At 42.2% G+C, this 26540-nt stretch overlaps 1 protein-coding gene across 1 annotated transcript in view; it reads left to right on the forward strand.

Annotated features, from left to right (window-relative positions):
- The first annotated feature begins 10036 nt into the window (after window positions 1–10036).
- The window catches only part of CDHR3 (cadherin-related family member 3), a 39203-nt gene continuing 22699 nt past the window's right edge, over window positions 10037–26540 (forward strand). Inside the window, exons 1-6 of the mRNA XM_009883546.1 lie at window positions 10037–10082; window positions 14709–14911; window positions 18995–19163; window positions 21675–21760; window positions 23727–23821; window positions 23927–24031. Of these exons, the coding sequence (XP_009881848.1) occupies window positions 10037–10082; window positions 14709–14911; window positions 18995–19163; window positions 21675–21760; window positions 23727–23821; window positions 23927–24031 (704 nt within the window). The remainder of the gene's footprint in view (window positions 10083–14708; window positions 14912–18994; window positions 19164–21674; window positions 21761–23726; window positions 23822–23926; window positions 24032–26540) is intronic.

Below are 26540 nucleotides of genomic sequence, written 5' to 3' on the forward strand. Positions count from 1 at the left end.
GGTTCATAAAGCTTTGCATGTCCTAGGGTAAAGGCTCGGATGGTGCAAAAAGCTGGTGCTTTAGCAGGGGAGTCGGACTAGATGATCTCTAGAGGTCCCTTCCAACTCTGAAGATTCTGTGAAATGTCAGTAGAGCCATGACAGTTTGTACCAGCAGGGAAAATGTCCATCCTTCCAGCCGCTTCCCCAGCTCCTTCAAACCAAAAAGGCTGATCTAGATCCCAGTGAAGTCAGTGAGAGCTTTCTCTGTGTGCAGGATCCAGGTCTAGGCAAGTATGCAACCTCTTAAGTACGGCAATTAAGATTTTGAGCTAATGTTAGTAATCCTTTCCTGCCTGCCTAGAACACTCAAACTGTCTGAGCTAGCCTTCATCTCAGGCAAAAGGTTGAGGAAATCAGATGGGCTTATGTTGCATGTGAAAGGCCAGTCTGTGTCCCCATGGACTGAGAGGTATGGGGAATTCCAGATTTGCTGCCAGCTTCTTGGAATTTTTTTCTGGAGGCTGTTAGCTTAGATTTATTTTAGCTAATCTTACTTACGGGGAACTGAGATGATAACAGCGAGGGCTTTAGAAAGTCACATTTTTAGGTGTTTTAAAATTTGTTTATAAATCTACCATCCTTGCTTTTCAGGTTCCTTTTTAGACAGAATTTTAATTCAACATTATTTATGGACACTCAGGACAGTGCACATATTCTGCTTCTTTACTAATGCCACATATAAGGACTTTGAAAAGTGAACCTCTCTCTAAAGCAAAGAAAATACCCCTAAAAAATCACATCAGAGTTTGACATCAGTAACTTCATGCACTACTATTATTGTGAGACATTTTATTACCTAAATAATTCCTCGTTTGTGGGAACTTGTGATACATGTTTTTTGCAGCATATTTAAAATCAGCATGGAAAAGGAAAAAGTCCCCTGTAACGATTTATATTTGATGCTGTCAAATAATGAATTTTTAAAATATAAACAAATGAATTTAGCAGCCTCTTGCTTAGTTGGGATTCATGCTATTTTAAAGATAATGGAGGGTGGGTGTTTCAAATATTCTAACCCTTCTCAAGCTGAAAAATAATATTACATTATTGACTCTGATTCCCTCTGTGATTTAATCCTTTTCTTTGCATGGTTAGTGGGTAGAAATAGTGGGAAAGTCACAACCGCAAGCAATAACATGGCAATTAACTCAGAGGTACTGGTGGGACTTTTAAGTAATTTTCAGTCAACATATATAAACATTACGTTGCTGGCTTGAAAATCTGGACATTGTTTTCAGCTGGAAGATTTCATTGCTTAATTGATTTTGATTTTCAAATTGCTTTTGAAAATCAACCACTGGTTTGAATCTGCTCCAGATGGGCAATGACTGAAAATGGTTATAGTCTGGCACGTATTTGGTAGCATAGATAAGTGAGTTGATGGCCTCATTAAAAGTATCTCAAACATATGCACTGATTAAAAAAATCCTCATCTCTGGCTCAGCAGGGTTTTGGCTGAGGGGAACTGAACTGCGCTGTCACCACTAAGGGCTCTTTCAGGCATGGCAACGGAAGGAAGTTCATAATGCTGTTGCACACAGAGGTGAATATAAAATATGTTATGATGCAGTGTGTCTGCCTATCAGTGAATGCAATAGGCCAGTGCTTGTTTTCACTGTGATTGGTGGGAACTTTTGTGTGATACATGTATCCCCCCACCTGAAGGAGAATCACACAACTGACATCATGGGTTTTAGGAGTCTGAAAGTGGTATTGATTTTTTTACCAACAGGTCATCAAAATTATTGCCTACCTGGTTAAAAATGGTAGAGAGAGACAGGCACTAGGGGTTGGAGGGACCCAAACATCAGAGCTAGCTATCCTGAACACCCTTTATTGTCGCTGCGGAAAAACAGATGTTTCAAAAGTGCAGTGCTTCCCATCCTAAAGGCGACAGCTAAAGTTGGTCACACCAATCGTGCGCTAGTAGTGCCTCTGTTTCCAAAAGAAGTCTGGGGTGACTATGCAACATTAACATACACAGGTCTATGTTTTAGTTATTTCAAGGTAGGTAAGATAAATCCCATCCTCAACAGCATCCTGTTATTCTGACTGCTACTTGCTAAAATATTATGTGAGTACTTTTGCACTTTTTTCACAACCTCTGAACGATTGTGAACGGGGTCTCTCCTCCTAAGCATTATGACTCAGTCCCCATGACACACTTTCATCTTTTTAAAGGAGAAAATGTACCACTTTCAATAACGAGCTTGGCAAAGACACTGACCAAAATGATGTCCCTGGCACATAATGTCCCTGTTTTTTCGTATGCTTTGTAACCATTGCCTACATGAATTAAATGGCTCTTTTCTGTTTAGACAGCTGGATTTCTGTGTGGCACTAGATGGCAATATTCCCTCAGCTCCAGCAATGGTCAGGGGAGCCGTACACAGCAAAGGGACATATTCTGACCTTGTTTCCTTGTTATCACTCATATTATAACAGCCAGGTTTTATGTGACTGTGAACAGTCTGGGCTGCAGAGGTTTTTTTTCTCTCTGTGCATTTACCCACCTACCTTTACAGCTTCACAGTTCTCTGTCAAACATTTGTTGGGTAGTATGCTTACTGTGTGGGGTCTTCAGTTACATTAAGAAAGCTCTTGTGGTCTCAGGCTGTTCCATGATGTTGATGCTCAAATCCACAGGCAAGAAGTATCTACATCCAGACTATTGCATCGCTTTCCTGCTGCCATTTGCTCACTGATGTGGTGGCAGACTCAGTCAAATCGTTACTCAGACAGAATGTTGCCTCATGTCACTCCTAAGTGGCTCATTTTTTTCACTGATGTTTGCTCTCAGATAAAATAAGCATGATCTAAACTCAGCAACTGTAAAAAAGCGATTCTGTTTCTGCACCCAGATTAATTTGGTCCTATCCCTGTGCGATATTTCTAAAGGCTTTCTCTAGTCACAGAGCTTACAGGCAGCAAGGAACAGAGCCAGCGATAAATATTGCATCTGTCTCCATTGTGTCATTAAGATTTTGTTTGCCTTCAGGCCACTTTACTCAGGACCAGGTCTATTGAAATTGCTCCTTTCAAAATCAGGCTTGTCATTGATCTTTGTGAGACCAGGATTATTATTTATTATTATTATTATTATTATTATTATTACTAGATGAAATGGTAGTGCTACCAAAGGTAGAAGAATTCCAAGGATGGTTTTAGACAATGTATGTCTGAAGCAAGATATTGAAGTAGAAACTGAAATTATTGTGGAAAAGTTATCGTTTTCTGTTCCTTCATTGTCATAGGACAATCCAAGCCTCCTCTTCAAGCTGATGCCTGCCACTTCCCATTCATACCACCACACAACCTCTTTTCCAACTTATAAACCTAACTCCATGCTGCCGCAGCACATACTTCTTAGAGCAAAGGTCCCAAAACCACACCCACTATGTCCCCCATCCTCTTATTGCACATGTCTATGTCCTTGGATCAAGACCCCGGCTTCACATGTCCCATCTTTTTCTCACTCCTTAACTTTCCCAGCAGAGATCCAACTTTTTCTCCACCAAGTCCCTTCACTGTCTCATACTTCACAGGCCCAGCTTCAGTCCTCTGCCTCACAAGTCTCTGTCCTCATGTAACTGAGTAAATCATGGTATTACTGTGTTGGTTATTGCTAAGCATGAGAACGGAGCAGAAACAAAAGCAATACACTGGATCCTCAGGTGGTATTAGGCTGCTGCATGCTGTCTGATGCATGGTAATGGTAGGACTGAGACTCTATGCATGCTGTGGTTACCATCAGTCAGTCATTTGATGGGGACAGAAGCTCACAGGAACACCAGAAGCACAGAGCCCTGAGCAGTCACCCTGCAGTTATTTAAGGTCCTGCATAAAAGAGTAATGTCCTGTTTCAGACACTTCAGTCCAACAGCCAGACTACAGCTTATACTGCACCGTGAAACCAATGGGCAAGAAAGTGAAAAGTCCCTCCTTACTCCCTTACACGTTTTCTACATGCCAGGTACAGCTGCAGAGGAGGGCAGAAGCCACATTTTCCCCAGGGGAGGCCTATGCTAGGAGGTACATGCAGTACTTATCTTTTCCTCAATGGCTTTGCCGTGCCAATACCTGCAGGAGAATATCCTCTCCCAGGTATGGGCTGCCGTTGGGCTACAATCTGCCAAGGACAAATGCTTTTCAGCACTCGTTGGGGCTTGAGGCAAAGCCTACTGGAGCCCTGGAGCAATGAGACAGAAAAGGATGAGGATCAGGGAAAAGCAGAATCAAATATAAAGAAAGCAGCTGAGGTAGAAATTTGCTATTGTTTTGTGCTACATACGATTAAAAAAATTAAAGAAGCCCATAGGAGAATACAGAGCTACTTCTGATCAGTGTTTCTGGAGAAACAGCCATTGAGAGGGGCTGGAAGTGAACAAAGATGGCTATAATACACCATGGCGCCTCAGGGCCCTGGCACAGGTCAGTCCCCACCACAGCCTTGGCAGCCCAAGCAAAACTGGAGTGTATCCAGGGCTACATGCCCTTCTCTCATCGCAGGTCCCTCCTCTGCTCCCCTGGAGAGCTACAGAGCCCAGCTGAAGATCTCAAAGTTCTTGAAACTATAAACAAAGCTTCACATGGTTAGAAAGTAGTGAATTATTCTCGCTTCTCCTGTTCAAAGGATGCAGGAACTTAGGTGTAAAACACTGTGCACCTCCAAGTGAAACTCCACCACCTGAGTCCTCGCCTGGTGCTCAGCCATACTCCTTTCTGTTAATTCCATACTCTTCCCGCCCCCCCCCCCAACTCCCCAAAGCTAACAGAAAAATATTTTATTTGTGCTAAAATGCAAGGTTGCTCTTGCTAAATGTAATCAATTCATTTTTTGCTGATAAAATAGGCAAGATATAGTATGTTTCATGATGCAGAGTACTGTTTAATTCTTGGTGGTGTATTAAAATACTTGACTAAGTGAAATGCTGTGTACATAGAAACCTCAAAGTTTCTGTACCCATATTTGCCCAGAGCGTTCTTTCTTGTTGCATTTGCATAATTTGCTACTTCACGTCTTTGTTTATATATTTACCAATCATCTCAGGTGGCCAAGCAATCACAATAATGAACTTGTAACACACAGTAAACACTGTATCATGAGGTACAGGGTATTGCCACATGGGTTCAGGCCCTGATCCAATATCCAGTAAACTCATAAAGAAGACTTCATTGGCCTTGACAAACTTTTCACTGAATCTTTACTTGTGCTAGAGCTTTTTTTAGAAGATAAATCACACAATTAAAATTAAAGCAACATATGTGACTGGTGTAGACAAGTGGCATAATTTCTTACAGGTATTGAATGTTCTACACCACTACACACCAGCTAGTTACTGATAACATCTACTTTTGCTCAGGAGAACGAATATTAAAGCTTGTGTCTCAATGACTTTCATGTTGTGTCAATGGAGAAAAATGTGATATTTTTAAGCAGCACGAGAACTTCCTAAAGAGAAAAACTTGGCAGCAATGTGCTTTTTAGAGTTTTGGTGTCTTACAGTCATCATGATTGAGCTTGGGAGCGGCAACAAGAAGTTTGGCTTTTGTGGCCTTAGAGAAGTCACTTGACCTTTTTGCAGGGAGGATTCAAGTACATCTAGAGCTTTCTTGGATTTATGTCCTTGGAATCATCTGTCTGCCTCAGCCCACATTTGTGGAGGGAAGACAGAGGCTGAGCAGGCAAGATGGAGGGGAGGAAATGGGAAGGATCAGAACAATCTCTGCTATCTTAGTGCCTTACATACCCCCAGTCCTCCTAAAGTAAGTGCTCAAATTCTTCATGTCAAAAGGCAGACTCCTGGGATTCCTTCTTCTTTTGCAAATGCTTTCATCTGTTGGGTGTATAACTGCTGGACCAATGGGAGAACTTGTTTTCAGCACTGCAAACATGTACGTTTTCAGGTTTCTGTGTGTACTCACCCAGATTTTAGGCTGTTTTTTAACTTAAACCTGGATCCCAAAAAAGCTCCTGATGTGATGGAAGCACTTCTTATTAACAGACACCTCAAGTTAATTATCAAGGAGGTGACTAGTGGGTTTATGTGTCTACAAGTCAGTGCTAGAAAATAGATGTCCCAGCTATCTGTCTGGGACTTTTTTTGCATAATTGCATAGGTTACTAACCTTGCTAATCTGGGATCGCTTTAGGTGAGATTAAAGTAGCCTGGGTAGTACTGATGACTTTTCATTTGCTCTTGCCACTCACAAATGGTACAGAGGAAGCTTTTAGCTGAGAAATCAAATGAAATAGTGCATAAGATTTTGGTGTAGGATACTAAGGTATTGTTTTAATATTTTAGGAAAGATTACCAAGGCAGCGGATGGAGAAGCTGTACTGTTTAAAGAGAAAGACAATGAAAATAAAACCTGACAGTCTAGGTAATTTAATTCATGAAATAACAACAATAAATACTTTTGAACTGAGGTTGGATTGGGCGTGTGAAAATTCTCCTTAGGCTGTTCAATTTCTGGTGAGTAATTACCACAGTAAGAGCAAAATGTCTCCTTTCCTGTGAGTTGGCTTAGCAGAAGAGAGCCAATACTCTGGCTGAAATAGCCATTAATGCGAAAATGATGTTTTGAACCTCTGATGCGTTTGAACAATGAGAGAACATTTTTTTCCTGTTGACAGACTGGAAGTCAATTGAGAATTAAACATGTAGAAAAAAGATGATGTCCTGAACCTGAACATTTTGTTATGCAAGTAGACTACTTCTCTGAAGCTGCCCTCCCTTAAAATCCCTCACTTTCCTGAGGACAGGCAATTGATAGCTTGCACATCAAGTTCTGCTCTGTCCCACCCGATATCCCTCACTTCCCATGTTCTTTCCCTCTGCATCCAAACCTAAGACCAGCGCAGTCTCTCACACTCCGATGTGTTGGTCTTTCCTCTGGAACCAAGTTTCTTTTATTTCTTGAAAGATGTAGTGTCTGCCTCATGTTCTCCACCTTACCTGATAATCCAGAAGACAGTTTTTCAGAAGTTCTGCATTGCTTTAAAATGCCCAGGTTTCAAATAATCTTGAAAACCAAGGCATGATTGAAAACACGGTTTGTTCCCTGAGCTTTTCATTTGTTTCTTCCCTCTATTTTGCCTGCAAACTCCCTGGTTGCACTCTTGCTTGCGCTGCTGTGACCTCTTTTCATCTAGCTGCTTTAAATTACCAGGAATCTTATCCCTGACCTTCTTGCAGCAGCAGAGCTACAGCTGCCAGCCTTGCCAGGGAACTTCTGCCTTGCTCACCTTTCCCTAATTCATCTATTCCTAACCAGCTCTATATTTGATGATATGCATATACTTATTTCTATCAGATTTTCAGCCTGTTCAGGACTTTCTTTCAACTCTGGCTGCTTTTTCACTTTATTCCTCACAACCTGTCAGGAACAATCACAGAACTACAGAAATCCACTTGGCGGAGGAATATAAGAAAAGAGCGATCTAAGGAAGGTACTGAGAGATACTGGCAGTGACTGACGAAAGAAGAAGGAACCAGAGCTCTTTCCACTCACACTCACTCCACCTGTGTGAGCTGCCTTTTTTTTGCACTCTCCTCCCTCACTGTGTGCTTAACTTGGCTCTCCCCCTGTCTCCCTGGACACGTCCACAGACTCTTCTCACAACATGCTTGAACTGTGAGGCTTATCAGGGACTATTTAAAAGCCCTGGAGACATATTTAGAGAGAAAACAGAAATTAACTACTCCATGGGTATTCATACAGCACCTGAAACAATTGCTTATTGCACTTCCAGGTGAAACTGGGGAAAGGCTGGCATTTCAAGCACATCTGTATTCCAGATGCCTTTGCCATCCATGTCTCCCATATCCCTCTATGGTGTCTCTATCACAAGATGTGCAGAGGAAAGTCTGATTTATGTGTATGCACACTGAAATCTTGCTGAAAGTAGATCTGTGTAGGTTCTCAGATGAAGGAAGGACAAAATAAAGAAGTTCAGAAATGTATTTATAGGACTCCCCCCGCCCCCGACCAAAACCCAACCCCCCCAAAACCCAGCCTAAGAAGTAAGAGAAAGGAAATAAAGGACAAAAATTGTGACCTCTGAGAGGCTTGGCTCTTCAGAGCATAGGATGGAAACAGTCCTATCAATCAAGCTAGATACTAAACAAATTTAAATATGTATCTGAAACACTGGCTACTTTAAAACTTAGCCCAGATCTTTCTATAGTCCTTTCAAGATTAAACAAAACAGCAGGATGATGGGATAGATTATACATTGCAACTAAAAGGAGGGAATAAAGCTAGCAGCATTTTTACAGTGTTCTCATAATTAGTAAAAGATCACAAGCTTATTGTACAAGCGTGGTTCATGTCTGTGTGCACAGACCTCATCTTTGTGAGATGTCCAGTCTCCACAAGCTCCTTTGTGGACCCAGGAAATGCATATGAAGGGATGGGCAATGATCTGGTAGGTAAACGGACAGGCTAGACTTTTTGCCAATATAAATACATTTACATTAATATTTTGTCAGCATAAGTAGGTCATTTGAGGGTGAGGTTTTACATATATTTTTTTACTAACGTAAAATCTAGGCACACATTTCCTGGGGCAATGGAAGATTAGCTTCCTCAGTAGTACATGTTGATGCAGTGTGTGCTTCCAGATGATATAGTGTGGTCAAATTCACTTTAAACCCAGGCTGCATTTGGACTTGGCAAGGCCCTAGAAACACTACAAAATAGATGCAGATCAACCATCAAATGAATGTTTCTTATGATCCCCCAAACCAGTATCAGATATGTAGGTATGGCTCAGTTCCAGTCAGTAGGTTTTACTGATGCATCTTTTCCAGTTTCATTATATCAGCAGAATCCTCCAGGGCACATCCGTACGGTAGTTTAAGTTGCACATGTAACAAGCAAAGGCAATGCCTGCCCCAGCATTAAACTAGCTGTTTGTGTTCAGCATATTCAATTAACATGCTCATACTACACAAAACACAGGAGCACGGGACAGAGCTTTCTGAACTACTGTCAGCTTTCACTGAGACAGCCATAATGTGTCATGCAGAACCGTCTAGAGATGCTAGCTTAGCTCACAAATCAGTGTGGTTTCCCCAGAGCTGTGTTAAAGCTATATCTCTAAATTCTGCCTCTTTGCAGAGCTGTTAAGTTTGTGTGGAGGTGTTTGAGAATCAACTTGATGAATCCTTGAGGAACCTGATCTAATTAAGCCTTCTTTGAGCAGGGTGTTCGATTAGATGACCTCCAGAAGTCCCTTCCAACCTAAATTATTCTGAGTTGATGCTGATGCAACTATATTGCATCCAGTTCCAGTCTTAGTGTCACCTCTATACTATGCTCCACAAAAAAAGCCCATTAGGTCTGCCCTTAGATTAAAAAAAAAATAATAATTTGCATAGGTGTATTGTAGCCAAGCTGGCTAAATGTTTCATCTAAGGGAGCCAGTGCACTTTGCATAGTGGTCCATGCTGTTCCTGAGACAGCTACAGCAAAGCTAATTGCATCAATTAGATATGCTGCAGTCTCACCTCCAGGTGTGCAGTGTGTGTGGTCTGAGTAATTCTCTGATACCCACAGAAATTAGAAAACTTCAGGTTCTTGGTTTAAGTAAGAAAGCATGAGTATTGATCCTGGTGTGTGAAGAGAGCACCCCAATTGCCAGAGCAATGAAAGCAGCACGGTAGTTCCAGGTTTAGAACATACTAGATTCTTTTCATAATGCTTCAATAAATAAGGTGATCGCATGAAAGGACTATTAATGATTGTTTTCTCAAGTGTGGCCCAGGTCTGTGGATGGAGTGTCAGCAAGGAGCAGTTCTCTGACAAGCAAACAAGCTGACGGTGTTTAGAAACTCCCTTAGAGACACGGGTCCTTTGTTTTGCTTCTCACTCCACAACATGACAAAGAGGAAGAATTTAGGTGGAGCTGATGTAAAGTAGGGAAAACATACGATGATCTTCCTTCAGCTTGCGTCCTGGGAACATGAAGGACAGGGCCGTAAAGACGATGAAGAGCATACTCCTTCTCCTCATTTTGCTGGGAGTAGTGTCTGGTAAGAACATGATTTCATTACGTTGCTAAAATTAGAACACTGTTGGCTGTTATACTTTCTCTTGGGAGCTTTATAATACATATTTAGGGATCAGACACAGATGGAAAAAATCAAGTAACAATTATTTTCCTACTGAAATAGATTGAGCTCTGTGGTTACAGCACTATAATGAAGAAGAGAATATGACTCCTTGCTAAGACACTTTGCTGGATGAGGCACTTCAGTGTGCAATAGCCACTGCTCAGTAAAACAGTGTTGGAGTGGGAAAGGAGGTCAGTTCTTCAAGAAACAATATTTCGTATTAATTCTCCTTTCTGCCTAGTGGATAAAGGCAAGGTTGTGGATGTAGTTTTTCTAGATTTTAGTAAGGCTTTTGATACTGTCCCTCACGGCATCCTTCTGGACAAGTTGTCCAGCTGTGGGATGAGCAGGTTCATGGTGTGCCAGGTGAAGAGCTGGCTGAAGGGCAGAGCTCAAAGGGTTGTAGTGAATGGGTCCACATCTGGCTGGTGACCAGTCACTAGTGGTGTTCCTCAGGGTTCAATTCCAGGGCCAGTTCTGTTCAATATATTTACCAACAATCTGGATGCAGGAGTTGAATGCACCATAAGCAAGTTTGCTAATGATACCAAACTGGGAGGTGCTGTTGACTCTCCTGAGGGGCAAAATACCTTCCAGAGGGCTGTAGATAGATTGGAGCATTGAGTTATGGTTAATGGGATAAAATTTAACAAGTCAAAACACCAGATTCTGCACCTAGGATGGAGTAACAGCAGGCACAAGTATAAATTGAGAGAGGAGTGGCTGGAGAGCAGTCCTGCAGAAAGGGATCTGGGGGTGCTGGTTGACCGCAGGCTCAACAGGAGTCAGCAGTGTGCCCTGGCAGCCACGAGGACAAACCGCATCACGGGGTGCATCAAACACAGCATAACCAGCCAGTCAAAAGAGGTGATTATCCCACTGCATTCAGTGTTGGTGTGGCCTCACCTTGAATACTGTGTGCAGTTCTGGACCCCACAATTTAAGAAGGATGTGAAGGTCCTTGAATGTGTCCAGAGGAGGGCAACAAAGCTGGGGAAAGGGCTGGAAGGGATGTCCTGTGAGGAGCAGCTAAGGATTTTGAGCTTGGCTAGTTTGGAGAAAGGAGGATGAGGGGTGGTGACATCTTTGCTCTCTACAGCTTCCTGAGGTGGGGAAGCACAGAGGGAGGTACTGATCTCTTCTCCCTTGGTGTCCAATGATAGGACATTTGGGAATGGTACAAAACTGCATCAGGAGACATTTAGAGCGGACATTAGGAAGTATTTCTTTACTAAGAGGGTGGTCAAACACTGGAACAGGCTTCCTAGAGAGGTGGTTGGTGCCCCAAGCCTGTCAGTGTTTAAGAGGCATTTGGACAACGGACCTAGTAACATGCTTTAACTTTTGGTCAGCCCTGAATTGGTTGGGCAGTTGGACTAGATGGTAATTGTAGGTCCTTTGCAACCGAAATAGTCTATGCTATGCTATGCTATGCTATGCTATGCTATGCTATTCCTTTCAAATATTGATAACATTTCTATTTGTTGAAATAAAACAAGCAACCAAACAGGACCAAACAGAAAAACACTTGTGGAGAATATTAGTAGGGTAATATCAGTATCTTTGCCCAGTGTAAAAACATGGAAGAATTGCCAATACATATATGTGCACATTAGCAACTTAAAGTAAATCTTCAAACTGCAGTCTGTGGGGCTACACGGAGCACTTGTTTTTGCTTGTAGCAAGCTAGCTGCTCAGGTAGGGTCACTTTGCTCTCAAGGAACTGAAAGAGTTCTACCAGTCCTCAGGAACCTATCGGTATTTGGTGGTTTTCCTTGATGTCCCCAAAACCGTGAACAGGACACTGCATGTGGATCTCAACTTGAAGAATAGTGTTTTTCTAACCTGCGTGGTTATGGAGAGAGAAAAACTTGAAGGCGTGACTCAAGCACATGGTAAAGACTAACAAATCACACACAAATAAGACTTAAATGTGCATATACTTCTCAAAGCCAGTCTCATGATTGTTTTGTCTTGGACTCAGCATTTGTCAATGTTTGGGGTTGGTAATTCTGATAAATAATGTATTAAATTGCTTCAGGCATGTACTGAAATTTTCAGTTGAAAATAAAGAGCAAGAAGTAAGAACTTACGATTTAGACAAATCCTGAATAAACAGCCAATTAAATCTTTTGAGATAATATAAAAAGAGCAGCTCTTTCTACATTTCTAAATGTTATAAATGATCTCATTGATTTTATGAATGGGTTCCATTAATGAACTGTGGCTTGCTGAGAGAACCGGTTTTGTCAGGTTCTGTCCACAGGAGATGATTATATTCAAAGTTCAGCTCCGCTTATAGAAATGCATCCTTGGAAGCCCCTCTCAGCTCAGTCTCATTTGCATGGGCAATTTTTGTTGATGGTGTTTTCTAGAGTCTTTAAGAACATTGATAAAAACTCAGTGTTTCACTGGGTCCTGCTTCCACTGACATAAACCAGTAACGGCTCAGCTGAACTCAGTCTTAGCTGAGTGTCAGTGTGACCTGTTTAGACTAACTTACAGATGGTTCCCACCTCACAGTCTCCCACATCCCACCCTGTACCTCACCCATCTGCAGAGCATCTCCAAGACCTTTTTTTCCATAAATGCCAGAGTAATCCCAGCCAAATCAGTGATCCATGGACTTGCTGTATCTGTAATGTGGGATCATGGGAACCTCCATGCAATTGTGGAGAGGCTTCAGGGATGTTCCTCAGCTCTGCCTCTTACCAGTAAGGCCCTGTGCTCAGAAGAGGTCTTCCCAGAGGCAAACTCTCTCACCACAGCCTAGTATGTCTGGTTCCATGAACAATACCCCCCATGCTCCCTCCTTCTCCTCCCTACAATGCAGTGAGTTTTGCAGGCTGCAGGAGGAAGAACTGGAGGTGTCTGATGGAGTCATGATGCTCTAAGAGGTGCTTCAGGAAACCTTGCAAGGACAAGTGCCTCTTGGGGTGGGATGTAGGAAGAAGAGGGACCATGGGACTCCATGCTTTGTCTCGTGAACTCATCTGCTGCTATTAGTTTTCCTTCTCATGTAGCAATGGCACTGGAATTCTAAGTCTTCTCTGATCCTATGAGGAACAGTTACTTGAGAGGCCAGTAATAGGAATAATGTCTATCACACAAAGGCCATATGTGGTCTGTCCCTAAAATGCTCCAAAATTTTGCTAGGGATGCAGGGAGACAAGGTTTTAGATAGTTGGGCAAAAGTCACCAAGGCTTCTTTTAATGTCATTGGAAAGCATAGGAGCTGAACTCTCCGCCTCCAGATTAAAGATCCTGCTGCCATTGGAGGAATGGCAACTAGAGTGCCTCTTTGGTAGCTGATGGGGCCATCCTTTCCTAGCCACGTGAGAAGGGGAAAAGGGAGATGGGTCTCTCCCACACCGCAGAGGTGTTGCCAAGCAGATTTCCCCTTGGCATTACATTCCCAAGCTCCAAGCCGAGCCTGAGCATCCAAGTGGAAACACGCTGCAGCCCTAATGGCCTCAGACTAGTTCCCATAGCAGCTTTTTACTTTGCAGCTGCCCAGCAAAAATAAAGACTTCATGGAGCTTTTGCTACAGTAATTGCTGATGTATGAACAGCCTGGCCAGGCCCTTGAGTTAGCAGTATCTGCCTCTGTCTTGGCACACTGTGTGTAGGAAATTTTACTGAATGCAGCCAGATTTCTTGGCAAGTGTTTTGGACAAGCCAGCAAAGCCCGCCCAAGCAACGTTCAGCCCTGCCATAGTCTCATGTTGAATTACATTGCCAGTTTAGGGGTGTCCTGATTTATGTTTTCTAGACAGTCTTCATGAGATAAAGCACTACAGGTCTGTGTTAAAATAACAAAACCCACAAGCAAAACAGCAGAGCAAGCACAGATTTTGTGTTGGGGTGCCCAGAAACCTAATTGAGTGGCAAGGAACTCACATGAGACTGTTAGATACCACAGCATGCTGTGCTGCTTCAGGGTGCTTTTGGGGGCCCCACATCCCCTCCAAGTAATGGAGGTTGCTCTTCCATGCTCAAAGCCAAAAATACAACAGCACAACATCCCAAAGTTGTTGCTACCTGCCACTACTGACAAGCCAGACGTGCACATATCTATGCTAGAAAGAGAAAGAAGGGGGAAAATGGAGGAAAAGGGCACTGCAGATGGCATAATTCACAAAAAAAATTAGCTTCTTTAACATCCAGGTCTGTGTGATTCAAGGTGCTTTTTGATGTGATTAATGCACAGAGGCAGCAATTAGCAGAGGGATGAAATGAAATAATAAAAATGTGTTTGGTTTCTTTGCTTCTATATAAAAAGCATATATGAAGGTAAATGATACGGTAACAATAGTATTTTAACATCAGCCACTGTAGAAGGGAACAGTATAGTACTGAATTAGAGAAAAGATTGATTCTTTTGCCATTAGTACTGGATTTACTACTGTGCAATGCCACCGTTCATAAGCAAAAAAGAGAATCAGGCCATTTTGTGCTCATTAATGGCAGCTCTTGGCACAAGCTGTGTGCTCCTGCTAGCCTAAGATTCCCAGAAGTAATTTTACATTCATTTTCATTTTGCAGGAAGAAGAACCCAGTTGCTTAAGGGCTTACCTGCAACAACGACTGTTGAAGAGAATGCAGCAGCTGGTGTTTCAGTTTATACCTTTAATGTAACGGTTTCTCCACTGTCTTCTGAAGGTGTTGCAATACTTCCTACCATAGTAAATTCAAATCCACTTACAGAGGCTTTTCGTATCGAATCAAAAGGAGATCTCGAATACAGTGTGAGTTTTGCATTTAGGTTGAGCAATGTTCTGTCATGTAGACTGACGTTTCCTGGATTACTGAGCACTGACAGCGCACAGTGACTCATCTTTTAATCAGAAAAGAGTTGCAAATGTGGTAGTATTTGGACATGCTGTAATAGATATGACAAATGAGTAGCAATAGGGATTATAATTTTTAATTGCATCTAGGCAAAAGCCACCTATCACAGTAATTCCATTTATTCTGTGATAGAAAAAAATGTGATATTTGGAAAATAAGAAGTGAAGAAGTGCATGTAGGACCTGCTTCTCTTTTGAGGATTTGTCCGTAGTTTTTCATCTTAATTTATACGAAGTCACTGTGAATTTATAGTGGCTTAGTTAAACCACATGCAGGTTCTGTTTGGCCACTCTCACCTAGAACTAAAATGAATTTGACTCATTTTCAAGATGAAGTAAGCTGAGTCAGATCAAAGTCATATTTAATTCTGAACGAAGGCTGTGACACACGAGGAAGTTATCATGAGGTAAGAAGTTACCACACTTCCACACATCTGTGATCTATTTCTATCTATTGCATGCTCTTGTCCTATGGCAAATGCAAAGCAATTTCTATTACTTCACGCTAATTTTCATTGCTGGATAAATTAGCAAGTATTAGCTCACATCTGTCACTGGCAATGAGTGTTCAGACGCATGATAACTCGTCATCCCATTGTAACTCACTTGTATGTCTGAACCTGAACAGTGACACTGAAGAGTGTCTTTAAAAGATATGGATAGACACTGAGTAGAGACTTAAAAAGTTAATTTGAATACATTTTTCTGGGTGTTTCCAAAGAAGCTCAGAATTTCACAGAACTGATAAAAGGCCTCTTTTCTCATTCTCTTTGCTGCTTTTTCTGGGACAAAATTTGGGGAAAGTAAGACAGTGAGGGCAGGCAGTTGTGGCTCATCAGTCTGACCTGCCTGGGGGATCTGCTCATGTTCCCATGCTCCCACTTCCCGGTAGAGTACAGAGCTCAGTTGTGCCAGCTCTGCTGCTTCTTTAGCTGCTCCCCAGCCAGATCACTGAAATGGTCAAAAAAACTTTCAAAAAAAGCCTTCTTTCATCTGCGAAGCATGGGATGTAGGTGCACAAACTGGCTCAGCTGAGGGAATGTGACAGGCAGATGGAAATGGATATGTCCCTTAAGCTGGCTTTCCTGACAGAGAATTCATGACGTGGGACTCCCTTCCTAGGCTGTATTTTGAATTAAAGCTATCCCTTCTGCTGCAAAACATAGCCCTTTTTTATACCTGCTTGGTCCCGTCCCATGCCATCTCTATACTGTGCAGCACAAGCATTTTATGTTGCTGCTTGTTGAGTGGGACTGAGAATTTAATCTGGAGGGAAAAAGTCTCTTCCTTGATTTTTTTTGTGGCAGGGATGGTGGAGAAATTCTTGTTCTAGCACAGTGCAGAGAGTGACACAAGGATAAAAATGAATGGCCAAGAAAGGTGTAGGCTGGAGGCTGCTTCTTCTGAAGTGTCAGTTTATACCCATTTCATACCACAGCCCCATTACCAGAATGGGCTGTGAGGACTTAGTATGTCTTGCTTGAACTGTCACTGTTTTCAGGGTTTTCTAACTCACTCGAGGGACTAGAAAAAAGAGATTGGGCCAGTGAATATCAGTCATGAGAAAGTCATAAAGAAAGCTACATATGGATTCTGGAAACTAGCAGCTGAGTGAACATACACAACTCATAAGGCAAAGATAAATACTCATGAGTGTCCTTAGTTAATCTATTTGATAAGCATTGGTACTTCTAATTATTTATGCTATTTTGTAGCCTATTTGTACAGTACTTTGCAAAAGTAATGTGATCCAAGATGAGACACCTCAGCTGTACCTACTGCCATTAAATCTTTGATAAGATATAGAAAAAGGCAGTATTTAATGTATGAATTATGGGGTTTGCAGATTAGCTAAGTACCTGTTAGCACGGGCTTTTCTGTATTTCTGAAGTACATTTACTCCTGTTGCAGCAAGCCTAGGCAATATCCCATTTCTTGATACGTTTTGGGATTTCTGAGAAAGTCACAGTTACTGAGATATGAGCCCTGCCCATACCTCCTCACTTTACTCTTGTTTGAAGAGTCCCATGATGTGCTGAATGCATGAATATGTACTGCAGCCCAAAGCTGCCTTGAGGCTGTAAGTGATGCTCCATTTGCATCCTGGGGGTGGAGCAGGAAGCAGTGAGATTCTCAGGTGGAATGATGGGTAGACAGTTATGGGGTGACTCTAGATCCCCTTTCACAAAGTCCGCAGCTGCTTCAAGTTTGTGCAGTGCTGCTTTTATCAGTAAGCGTTGCTCCGGCCTGGAGGAGATGTGAACTGTGGCTCACAGCCTACACCAGTGGCAAGCTGTCCTCAAAAGCAACCTAGAAAGAGACCACATAGATTCACGTCTTCACTGGCAAGTTCTCTATAAAGGAGGGTGGAAGATGTGTATTTAGGCAGTCTGCAGTTACAACACCAATGAAAATATTGGCTGTGAACTGGAGGGGTAATCCCTAGAGCACATCATTTCTGCTTAGAATTGGACAGTTTCTCATTCTGAATTCATTGTATCTCTTTACTGTATTTAGATCTCCAGCAAACATTCATTTTGGAGACCAACCTTCCCATTGATGTTACAACCTTTTGTAGGACGTTTTTTTTTCTGTGTTAGCATCAGTTTTATGGGAAACTTCTGTTTGCACAGTATAGGAGAGGAGGAAACCATCCAGGACACAGTTGTTTTCTCCTGCAGTATTGTAACAGAGATCCACAAGATTCCAGAGAGCAGCTTTTTCACACACCAAAAGGCATAAAATGTTTGTGCCCCTGTTCACTCTCCTCCAAGTGTCTTTGTTCATTTTCTCTATTTTGACTTCTGTCTTTTAATTGTGCTGATATCACTTTTGCATTTGTCTTCTGGCCATGGCATCTCATCTAAAATTAAGGATGTGTTCTCCTTCTGCATCTTCTCCAGGCTCCTCTACTCTGCATTAATATGACTACACTGACACGCTCCTTGTCACACACACTTGTGAGCCCCAATTCTTCTCCTTCTCCAATTCCATAGCTCCCCTGCTACTGGTATTCAGAGTTTTTTAGCTACACAGCAAATTTAACGGTCACCTTTTCCTTTCTTGTCCAAGAAAGGAAAGTTCTTGTTTCTTTATTAGTTTCATCAGTGAATATCATGGCATACAACTTTCAGCATCCTGCTGTTGCTCTGGACTCATCCTAAATTCAAAATGAATATATTTAATGTTTTTTCATGGAATGTCAGTCTTGTGCTTGTACATCTTCTATGTTAAGAGGTGATGTGCAGAGCTGGAAGTCTAAAAAAAAACCAGCCCAAAGTGAATGTTTGCCTCACCAATCTTCCAAAATTTAAGGCCTATGATATTTCTTAATTAGTTCAACATTTTCACCAAACAGCTGTGGTCCCTCTCACAGACAGTGTGCTTGTGCAGCTCCCCCCTTTCTTTGGTTTCCTGCAAGTCTTCTCCCAGACACAGCTTATACAAGGAAGGGGCTGGTACCTGCTAGACTATTTACTTTCCTGCCCACCCCCCACTCCACTGCCCCTCCTTATTCCAAGCAAAAGGTCTTCCCCCTCGTGCTCCTGACTCACAGAAATTGTGAAGCTGCCCTTGTGTCCTGCAGGGCTCCCAATTTTCAGTCTCGTCACACCTCAACTGCTCCTGGATCTTGGTCGGGAAAGGTGAGGACTTGGCACAAACAAGTCCCTGCAAGGTGTAGTCCTGGCCTTGAAGGCAAAGCATTGCCTGTGAGGCAGGATAGCTCCTTCCAGGCTTTCTCCTCCTCAAACTGTCCCACACACAAGAGGTCTGTGAGTTGGTCCATGGAGCCACAACATTTTGGTCTTTCTGCTCTGTTTTTCTCACATTTCTGCCACTTACAAGAAATGTGCCAGCAAGCAGATGATCTAAAATACTCACTGCTTACTGATGGAAAGGGTCCCTTTACTTGTATTCACTCGCATAGACTATAACTTGTATCTCTTGCATCATGTGCTAATAATATTTTTTTCTTTTCAGGTTGTTACCACTGGAAACCCTGTCCTAGATTATGAAACTATGCCAAAGAGCTTTGATTTACAGATTTTTGTTCAGGATACAACTGGGAGAACTGACCTTAACATACTGACTGTCCAAATAACAGATAAAAATGAGCATCCTGTATTTCGAGGAAATATGGCAATTCAAAGTAAGATAATGGTGGTATTTGAAAAGGACAATGCTTGAAAAGATGACATCAGATTATAAAAACCCTGTAGCTGCGTACAGTGCCTGTAGCTAAAGCATTTTAAGCATTTTGCTTTATGAAAACGAGGGAGGAACAGGACACTGTCTTCACCAGAGCTTTATTTTACAGTAATATTTGGTATGCTTCATCTCTGCAAATGCCCTTTTAGTTTTCTTGAAGCTTTGACCAAAAATGATTTAACCATTTTGAAGCACCTGAAGAATTAAAAGAAAATGAAGAAGTTTTTTATACCAATAAATATATATGCTCTTTTTTTTGATGAGATGAATACCTACGTAGAGGTATGTATTAGAAACTTGAAGTTTGGTGGGGATATAACCATTGAGTATGGGTACGTGTTTCAGTAATTTGTTGAAACCTGGACTGATTTGGAGAAGGAAGATAAATTTAAATCAGTGTATATTGCGCATGTGCAAGAATTTCTGAAAGAAAATGATAAAAACATTGCTCTGCCAGTGTTTTACACCTATATATTGCATTTGCACCTACACATGAGAAATTAAGTAGAAAATCAGTTTGAAGACCAAGATCTCAGAGATTGTGATCTATGGTGGTGCAAATGGGAAGAGGCAAAGAGTTCTGTCTCCTGTGCAGGGCAGATGCTGTTAAACAGGTTTACTTTCAGGCAAGTGGGCAAAGGTACAACAGGGAGGAGTATGCAGTAGCGTCAGGAGTGAGGCTGGCGTGTCTGGACCCAGGCTGTCGTCAGTGCAGGCTTTTCATGCCATGCAGCACCTAACACGAGTGACAACACCATTGATAAAAAGGACAGAAAATAATTGTCTTACTCTCTGAGCAATCTTATCTTGTTTATTTACTAATGAGAGGAACCTGGAAAAATTGTACCATGAGGCGACAGAGTATAGTGGTGGATTTATTGTGTGTTCACATACAGTTAGGTAGTGAGTAAAAATATAATCTTATTATTTCAAGCGGTACTGAGAGCCTGTTTGAAGAGTTGATATTCTTACAGCACTGTAGGGAAGAGCATTCAATAATTCGATATTCAATTTTTTTTTTTTAATTTCTGTCTGAAAATATCAAACTGTCATCCGTTTGTGGTAGGTATTCAGAGCTGGCTGCTGACCTCCCCTCCCCCAGATCTGGACTGGCAGCGGTGCTGCGTAGGCTGCAACTCGCAGCCCATGGAGTGGGCAGCGGTGCAGCGTGGCTGCAGCATCGACTTCTGCCTGCTGCAGAGGGCACAGCTTGTCTGCCGGGACGGGTCCAGCCCAGACCCACTCAAATTCAGACCACTTCACTAATGCCTCCGAAGCACATTGACTTTCCTGCTTCCATACAATACTTAGTTTGTAAAGCAAATTAGCTTCCCCTAGGGAAGAGGCAGTGTCATCTTCTCAGTATAGCTGGTGTCTTGCATATCATGGGTGCTGCTGGAATCTAATAATAATTAAATGTGACACTTCAGGGGATCGGCACAGCATGAAATACATTCTACGTGGGAGCTTGTTACAAATAAGTGCATCAGCTTAACTCTCAGCTAGAGCTGCCATAAATTGGTGAGCACAGATGTCTGATCTGTCTAACTGTGTGGCTTTAGTTAACAGTACCAGCTACAATTAGACACTAATTGCGCATTCACTGGTTATGAAAAAGCATCTCCCTCTCATTAAACTTTATATTCATATTGTTGTCCTCTGGGAACAACTCATTACGCTGCTTTGGGATTCCCACTGCTCTGATGAGAAACAGCAGTCAGCAGGGGTCACAGTGGAAATTAATAGTCCAGAAACGGTAGGTCCAGCAGACACAAAAGGGCATAAAGCAAATAATGTGATCTAAAGATCTGTTGTTCTGTTAGTTGCTATACTCAAGGAGAGCTCAGCCCCTTGCCAGTGGCCCAGTACGGGATGGCTCAACTGTGAGAATTCCTGACACGGAAAGCAATACACCTTGCCCTGTATCAGCACCCTTAATGAGGCAAAAATTCAAGTCAGCGCAGACCATCCACTGTTTATTTACCTAGCAGGTGTAAAGGAAAAGCAGAAATTAAAGGAGAGGCTCTGAGCTCTCCTGGCAGGGAACAAGGGGTGGAGAGGGAGGGGATGGCCATGAGGACCTAGCACAGGGCTACGTTCTCCCCATCTGCATAGTAAGGAAAGACATGGGTGTAGCCCAAATGCATCATTTTACTCCATACCCCGTGAGTAGCTCAAGATAGGCCGTATGTAAAGATCAGTCTTTCTCCTGAAGGCACATTTCATATTGCAACTCACAGTGATGGTTGCCTGTTTACAGATAATACAATTGGTTTCTTTTTATTTTTTGTGTATTTGGGCTCTTTCCTGGGATGATTTTGGAATTACATTTGTGAAGTGAGAAGACACAGCAGGCAGTAATATGTCTGGACAGCTTCAGTGTATCAGTATGTTTGCTGTTGTGTCCTTTATTCTTCCTCAATTAACACCGAGTACACTTATATCCATGCAGCAGTAACGATCTATGTCTTGGAAGGAACACGTCCAGAACGCATTTACCAAGTTGATGCAGCTGATCCTGAAAGCGATGAACTCAAAGTAAGTTGTATTAAAGAAAAAAAATAAACAAAACCAGAGATGATATACTCCACTGTATCTGAGATGCTAATTGCCAGCATCTTTCAACAAATTCCTTTCTTGTCAGGAACACAGGAAAAGGTTTTGTCAGGACAAAAAGAACCATTTTTAATAATAAACTAAGAAAACCCAGCTTCAGTGTTTGGACAAAAATTGTATTGTGGGTTCTCAGCCCTCCAAAATTAAGGGATATTGAAGGCAGAGTTTGATACAGTTAATCAGAGATACAGTAGAAATTGTGTCCCTTTAAAAAAAAAAAAAAGGCTTACAAAACATTTCTTGTAGATGAGAGTAACTAAAAGTAAATTAAATTTTTAACCTTCTGTATCACAATGTAAATTCGTTTAAATGAGACAGTAAGGAAATCGCTTACAGGGCAACTGAATCTCAGCTTTTTGATGATCCCAGGGCAAACTGTGACCCTCAGTTAAGAAAATGTGTTAGCTGATCTGAAAATACTCTTGGTATCAACAAAAATTTCTGGAAAGTGATGTTTGTTTGCAGATGGAGGAAAAGTAACTGCACTTACCTAAGAATTGTGTCGTAGCTTTGCTTCATTGGTTTTGGCTTACGAAAGACAGCACGTCCAAGAGCTCAACCTGAAGATGCTACTTCAATGTGTAGCATTATTCAAGACAGCAATTAGCTTGAAGTCTGTCCTCAGGCTTTGCCCAGTCAAACCACCAAACCTCAGCTGGTGAGGAGGGAAGCAGAGGCCTCGGGGTTTAGCTCTGCTTTGTTTCTGAAAGCATTGGCGGAGAGTTCTACACACCTTCTAACCCCTGACAAAGCTCAGGCATAATAAGAAGCTGCAAATACGGAAATGCTGGGCAACGGGTAAAATAATAATCCAGAGAGGGAATTTAGAAAGGTCAACTGGCAAAAAAAAAAAAAAAAAGCAAAAGAGTTGTGATCACCTAGCTGGTTTTTTTAAAGCAATTTCAATTAAATCTATCACTGCAGGAGGCAAGTTGTTCTACTCAGCTTTCTGGTTTTGGTGTTTTTGTTTTTTTGCAAAAGGTAACACTAGGGCAATTGCATCCCCTAGACAGATCTGCTCAGTGGGTTTTGCGAATTACTTGTACAGTGCACAACCCTCTGATGTTGCATACTTCAGACTTTATGGGTATTATTAGCACCTTCACAAGCAAAGGAAATGTCCTTGAGGGCTTATTGGTGATGGCCTGGCAGAGGCATGTGGACGATAGCGGGGAGGACATGGTGGATGTGTGGTGGCCATGGGGATCAGGGTGCTGCCTTTCTCCCTACTGTGTAGGGCGTGAGGGTGCTCAGCTCTCTCCTGTGCCCGTGCACCGGCGTGATACCCGTTTGTGTTGTGCGATGCACAAAGGGGCTGCTGCTCCATGCCACGGCTGAGCAGCCGTGCTAACACCAGGCTGTTGTGAACAGCCTTCAGCCTCACACCCTCATGTACTCTGGGAAAGTCCACTCTCCCCTCTTTGCCCTCTCCATTATCTGGACCCTCAAACTTCGTGGCTTCCTCCTCAGCTCTTATGCCCCCAAATCCAGCCTCACCCCTTCTTCTCTCTCTTCTCCTTTGTGCATGTACTCTGCTGCCACCACAAAGCCGATTTTGGCCTGCTGTGCTGTGGCTCTGCTGGCTGGCCACTATGTTAAATTCTCATTGCAGACCTGGAGTTCACAGGGATAGAGAATAGTGTGGGCTTTAATGTAGTGCAGTGTCTGTGACTCTCCCCTGGCTGGTAAACAAAGCAAGAACAACCAAGTTTGAGCTGCTTTGGCTCAGATGATCAGGGCTTGTGCTGGCATCTCTATATCCACATGTTTCATTATGTAAAGTTTGAGGCAAATGCTGTACTATAACTTGGTCCGTTCTGCAAGGCAAGGAATGAATGGAGGGATGTTTAAGGACACAAAGACTAATTCCTTGCTCTCTTCATTTCAGTATTCACTGCTCCCTGAACCAGTGCCATTCTTGGTCTCGGAAAGTGGAGCCATTTTTTCCACAAAAGTATTTGATTATGAGAAAGATCCGCATTGGTGAGAATGTCTTTTATTCACATGTTCTGCTAGCTTACAGTAGGTAGAGAAATGTTTTCCTGCATAGCCACTGAACGATTCTTGTTTTGTTTTCTTATTTAACAGGTACTTTTTAAATATAACAGTGACAGATCCAGACGGACTCAGCTCAACTAAAACAGTGAATATAAATATAATTAACATCAATGATGAAAGACCTTACTTTACCATGTGAGTGAAGAACTTCCGTTGTACTCAAAATGCAGATGTTTTCCCAGCTTTACTGCTTTTGCACCAATGGGAGGGTGTAACATAAGGGCAAGTAAATATAACAACAAAATACTACTGAAAACAGTATTGTCATTTTGTTATGATTTTACTGGAAAGCTTTGCCCTCATTTTCTTCTTTTATTCTTATTTATATTCTTAATAGTTTCAAGTTTTCCAGGCTATGCCTTCATGCTAAGAGCAGCCAAACAAGCTTGTTGTACTTGTTAGCATTTAGAGAGGTTAAAGCTATGCAAAGACCTTTGGACAAGTTCAGACAGGGAGATGAATTTTACCCTGTGTGAACACAATCATATAGACTTTACCCTTCATGCAGATGTGCATTTCACCATAATGATGTTTATTCATGCAGAAATGTCTAGACATAAAAAGGTCTCACTTTTGATCTGTCTTCCTCTTCTTCCCAGACACTTACATTTGTAAACGATCCTGGTGATCTTTGAAACATTGCCATCTCTTACTGTGTCATAAGCAGGAAATTGTGTCATAACACACAAGTCAGAAATAGCTTCTGAAGACTAATGGAGTTTTAGCTAGAATCAGGAATATTGTTGAAAATTTGGAAAAATGGGAAAGAATATACATGTGCCACTAGCAGGCTGTTTTGTGGTGGAAAGCATGATGGACAATTGTTTCCGAAGCACGAACTTGACAATTATTACAGTCAATCTGATTCTGTTGTTGATTTATCTTTGTCACTTGCCTGAGACACTGATTGGATTTAAGTCACTCTCTTTATGCGTCTTGATCCTGAGGCTCCACAAGGTCCCTGCTGAGAGTATTTACAGTGGCTGATCTCCTGCTGTCTATGCAAAGGAGAAGACAGTGTAGCACCTGGGCCATGCCAAGAGGTTTCCAGTCACTTGTTTGGAGCAATCCTCTGGCTGCTTTGTGGAGCCAGAGCAATGCATGGCTCCTGGGCTGAGGCCAAGGATCTGGACCTTGCTGGGTAAAGGGGTGGAGAATCTGAAGAAATAGAATAATGAAATGTTAGAAACAGGCATGGATTTTTTGTTGCTGCTTATTTAATACTTGAACCTTATGTCTGCAGTAATCAGTAAAGTTAACAGCTCACTCCACGTTACTGTACTGCTACAAGCTGGAGGAATCCTCTTCCCAGTGCCAACATTCGCACATTGTGTTCTAGACTGATCATTTCCTCCAAATATTGCCATTTCTGTTTATTTATCCTTATGTCTGGAATGCTAAAGGAATTCTTTTAATTATTTATCTATTTGTTCAAATCAGTGAAAGCTGCAGTGACTTGAGCATCCATAATACCTAAGGTCTAAGATTCAGTTCTCATATGGCGCAAATAAGGCCTGGTATTTGTTTGAATCTTCTCCCTTTTAGATTGACACTACAGACCAAAAAGAGCAGCTCAGTTTGTAATGAACTTTAGATTAAATTACTCTTCAAGATCTGTCGTCAGCACGCACATGGATGGCCTCTCCCCTGCTAAAATGTGAACTGCATGCTGGGGCTACGTACTTTCTGACACTATAATAATTAGTGCTGGGGTGGGAGCTGGGGAAACTTGATGAGTTAGCAAATCTTCTTTATTTTCTCCCGATCAAAGCTGTCAAGAACAGCGTTTCAAAGGATCTTTTTAATTGTTCCCATATTATATGCAAGCACATCTGGTTTTGGTGTTCACAACACTACATTGGCAGTCAGCCTTTTGAAATTCTGGCTGTTAAAATCAATGGAAAACTTGTGGAGTCAGGAAAACAAAGGAGAAGACAAGAAAACAAACATATGCTTCCTTCTCAATTACATTGCAGTGTCTAAAAGGTCTGCTTGAACCGTCCTGTAAAAAGCCACTGGCAGGTGGCAGACAGATGGACAACAGGACACAGCTCAGACGTAGCTGTGGAGGAAGTGGTCCCCAACTCCTCCCCAGCTGTACTCAGTGCTACCGGGAAGTGCTCAATAATGTCCTGCTTCTTCCTGAGAGATCTGGTGGGGACGGGACAATGGCCCATGCAGGGTGCAGGAGGGCTGGTAGGGCTGGGAAGGTGGAGCTGTGGTAAGTTTGCTGTCCACAGCGAGGTCGGAGTTGTGGTCCCTGGGGGCATAAGGAGTTACCTACTTTGAGCCAAAACCAGTCAGAGCTGTCCCTCCCGTATTCCCCAGTGATCAGAGAGGCATTTTGGAGTGGCATTTTTGGTAGCAGTGAGGGAACTCTGTCACTATTTGTTTTGTTCCTGAGTGACTCTGGAAGCAACAGGAGAACAAGGAAGGAAGAGATCCGATGCCAAGAGTGAGATAGAAAATTAATAAATACACTGACTCTGCAGCCTTCACAAACTCCTCCTTTATTACTGGCTGCAAGTTAGGTGTTTTTACTGGGAAAACCATATGTGATTTCTCTCCTGTATGCTTTCCTCTTTCCATATGAGATGACAAAACCATTGTAGATACTGTGTCTTCTTAATAATTCTTAAAATTG

Source organism: Charadrius vociferus, unplaced genomic scaffold (genome assembly GCF_000708025.1).
Source record: "Charadrius vociferus isolate BGI_N301 unplaced genomic scaffold, ASM70802v2 scaffold704, whole genome shotgun sequence".
NCBI lineage: Eukaryota > Metazoa > Chordata > Aves > Charadriiformes > Charadriidae > Charadrius > Charadrius vociferus.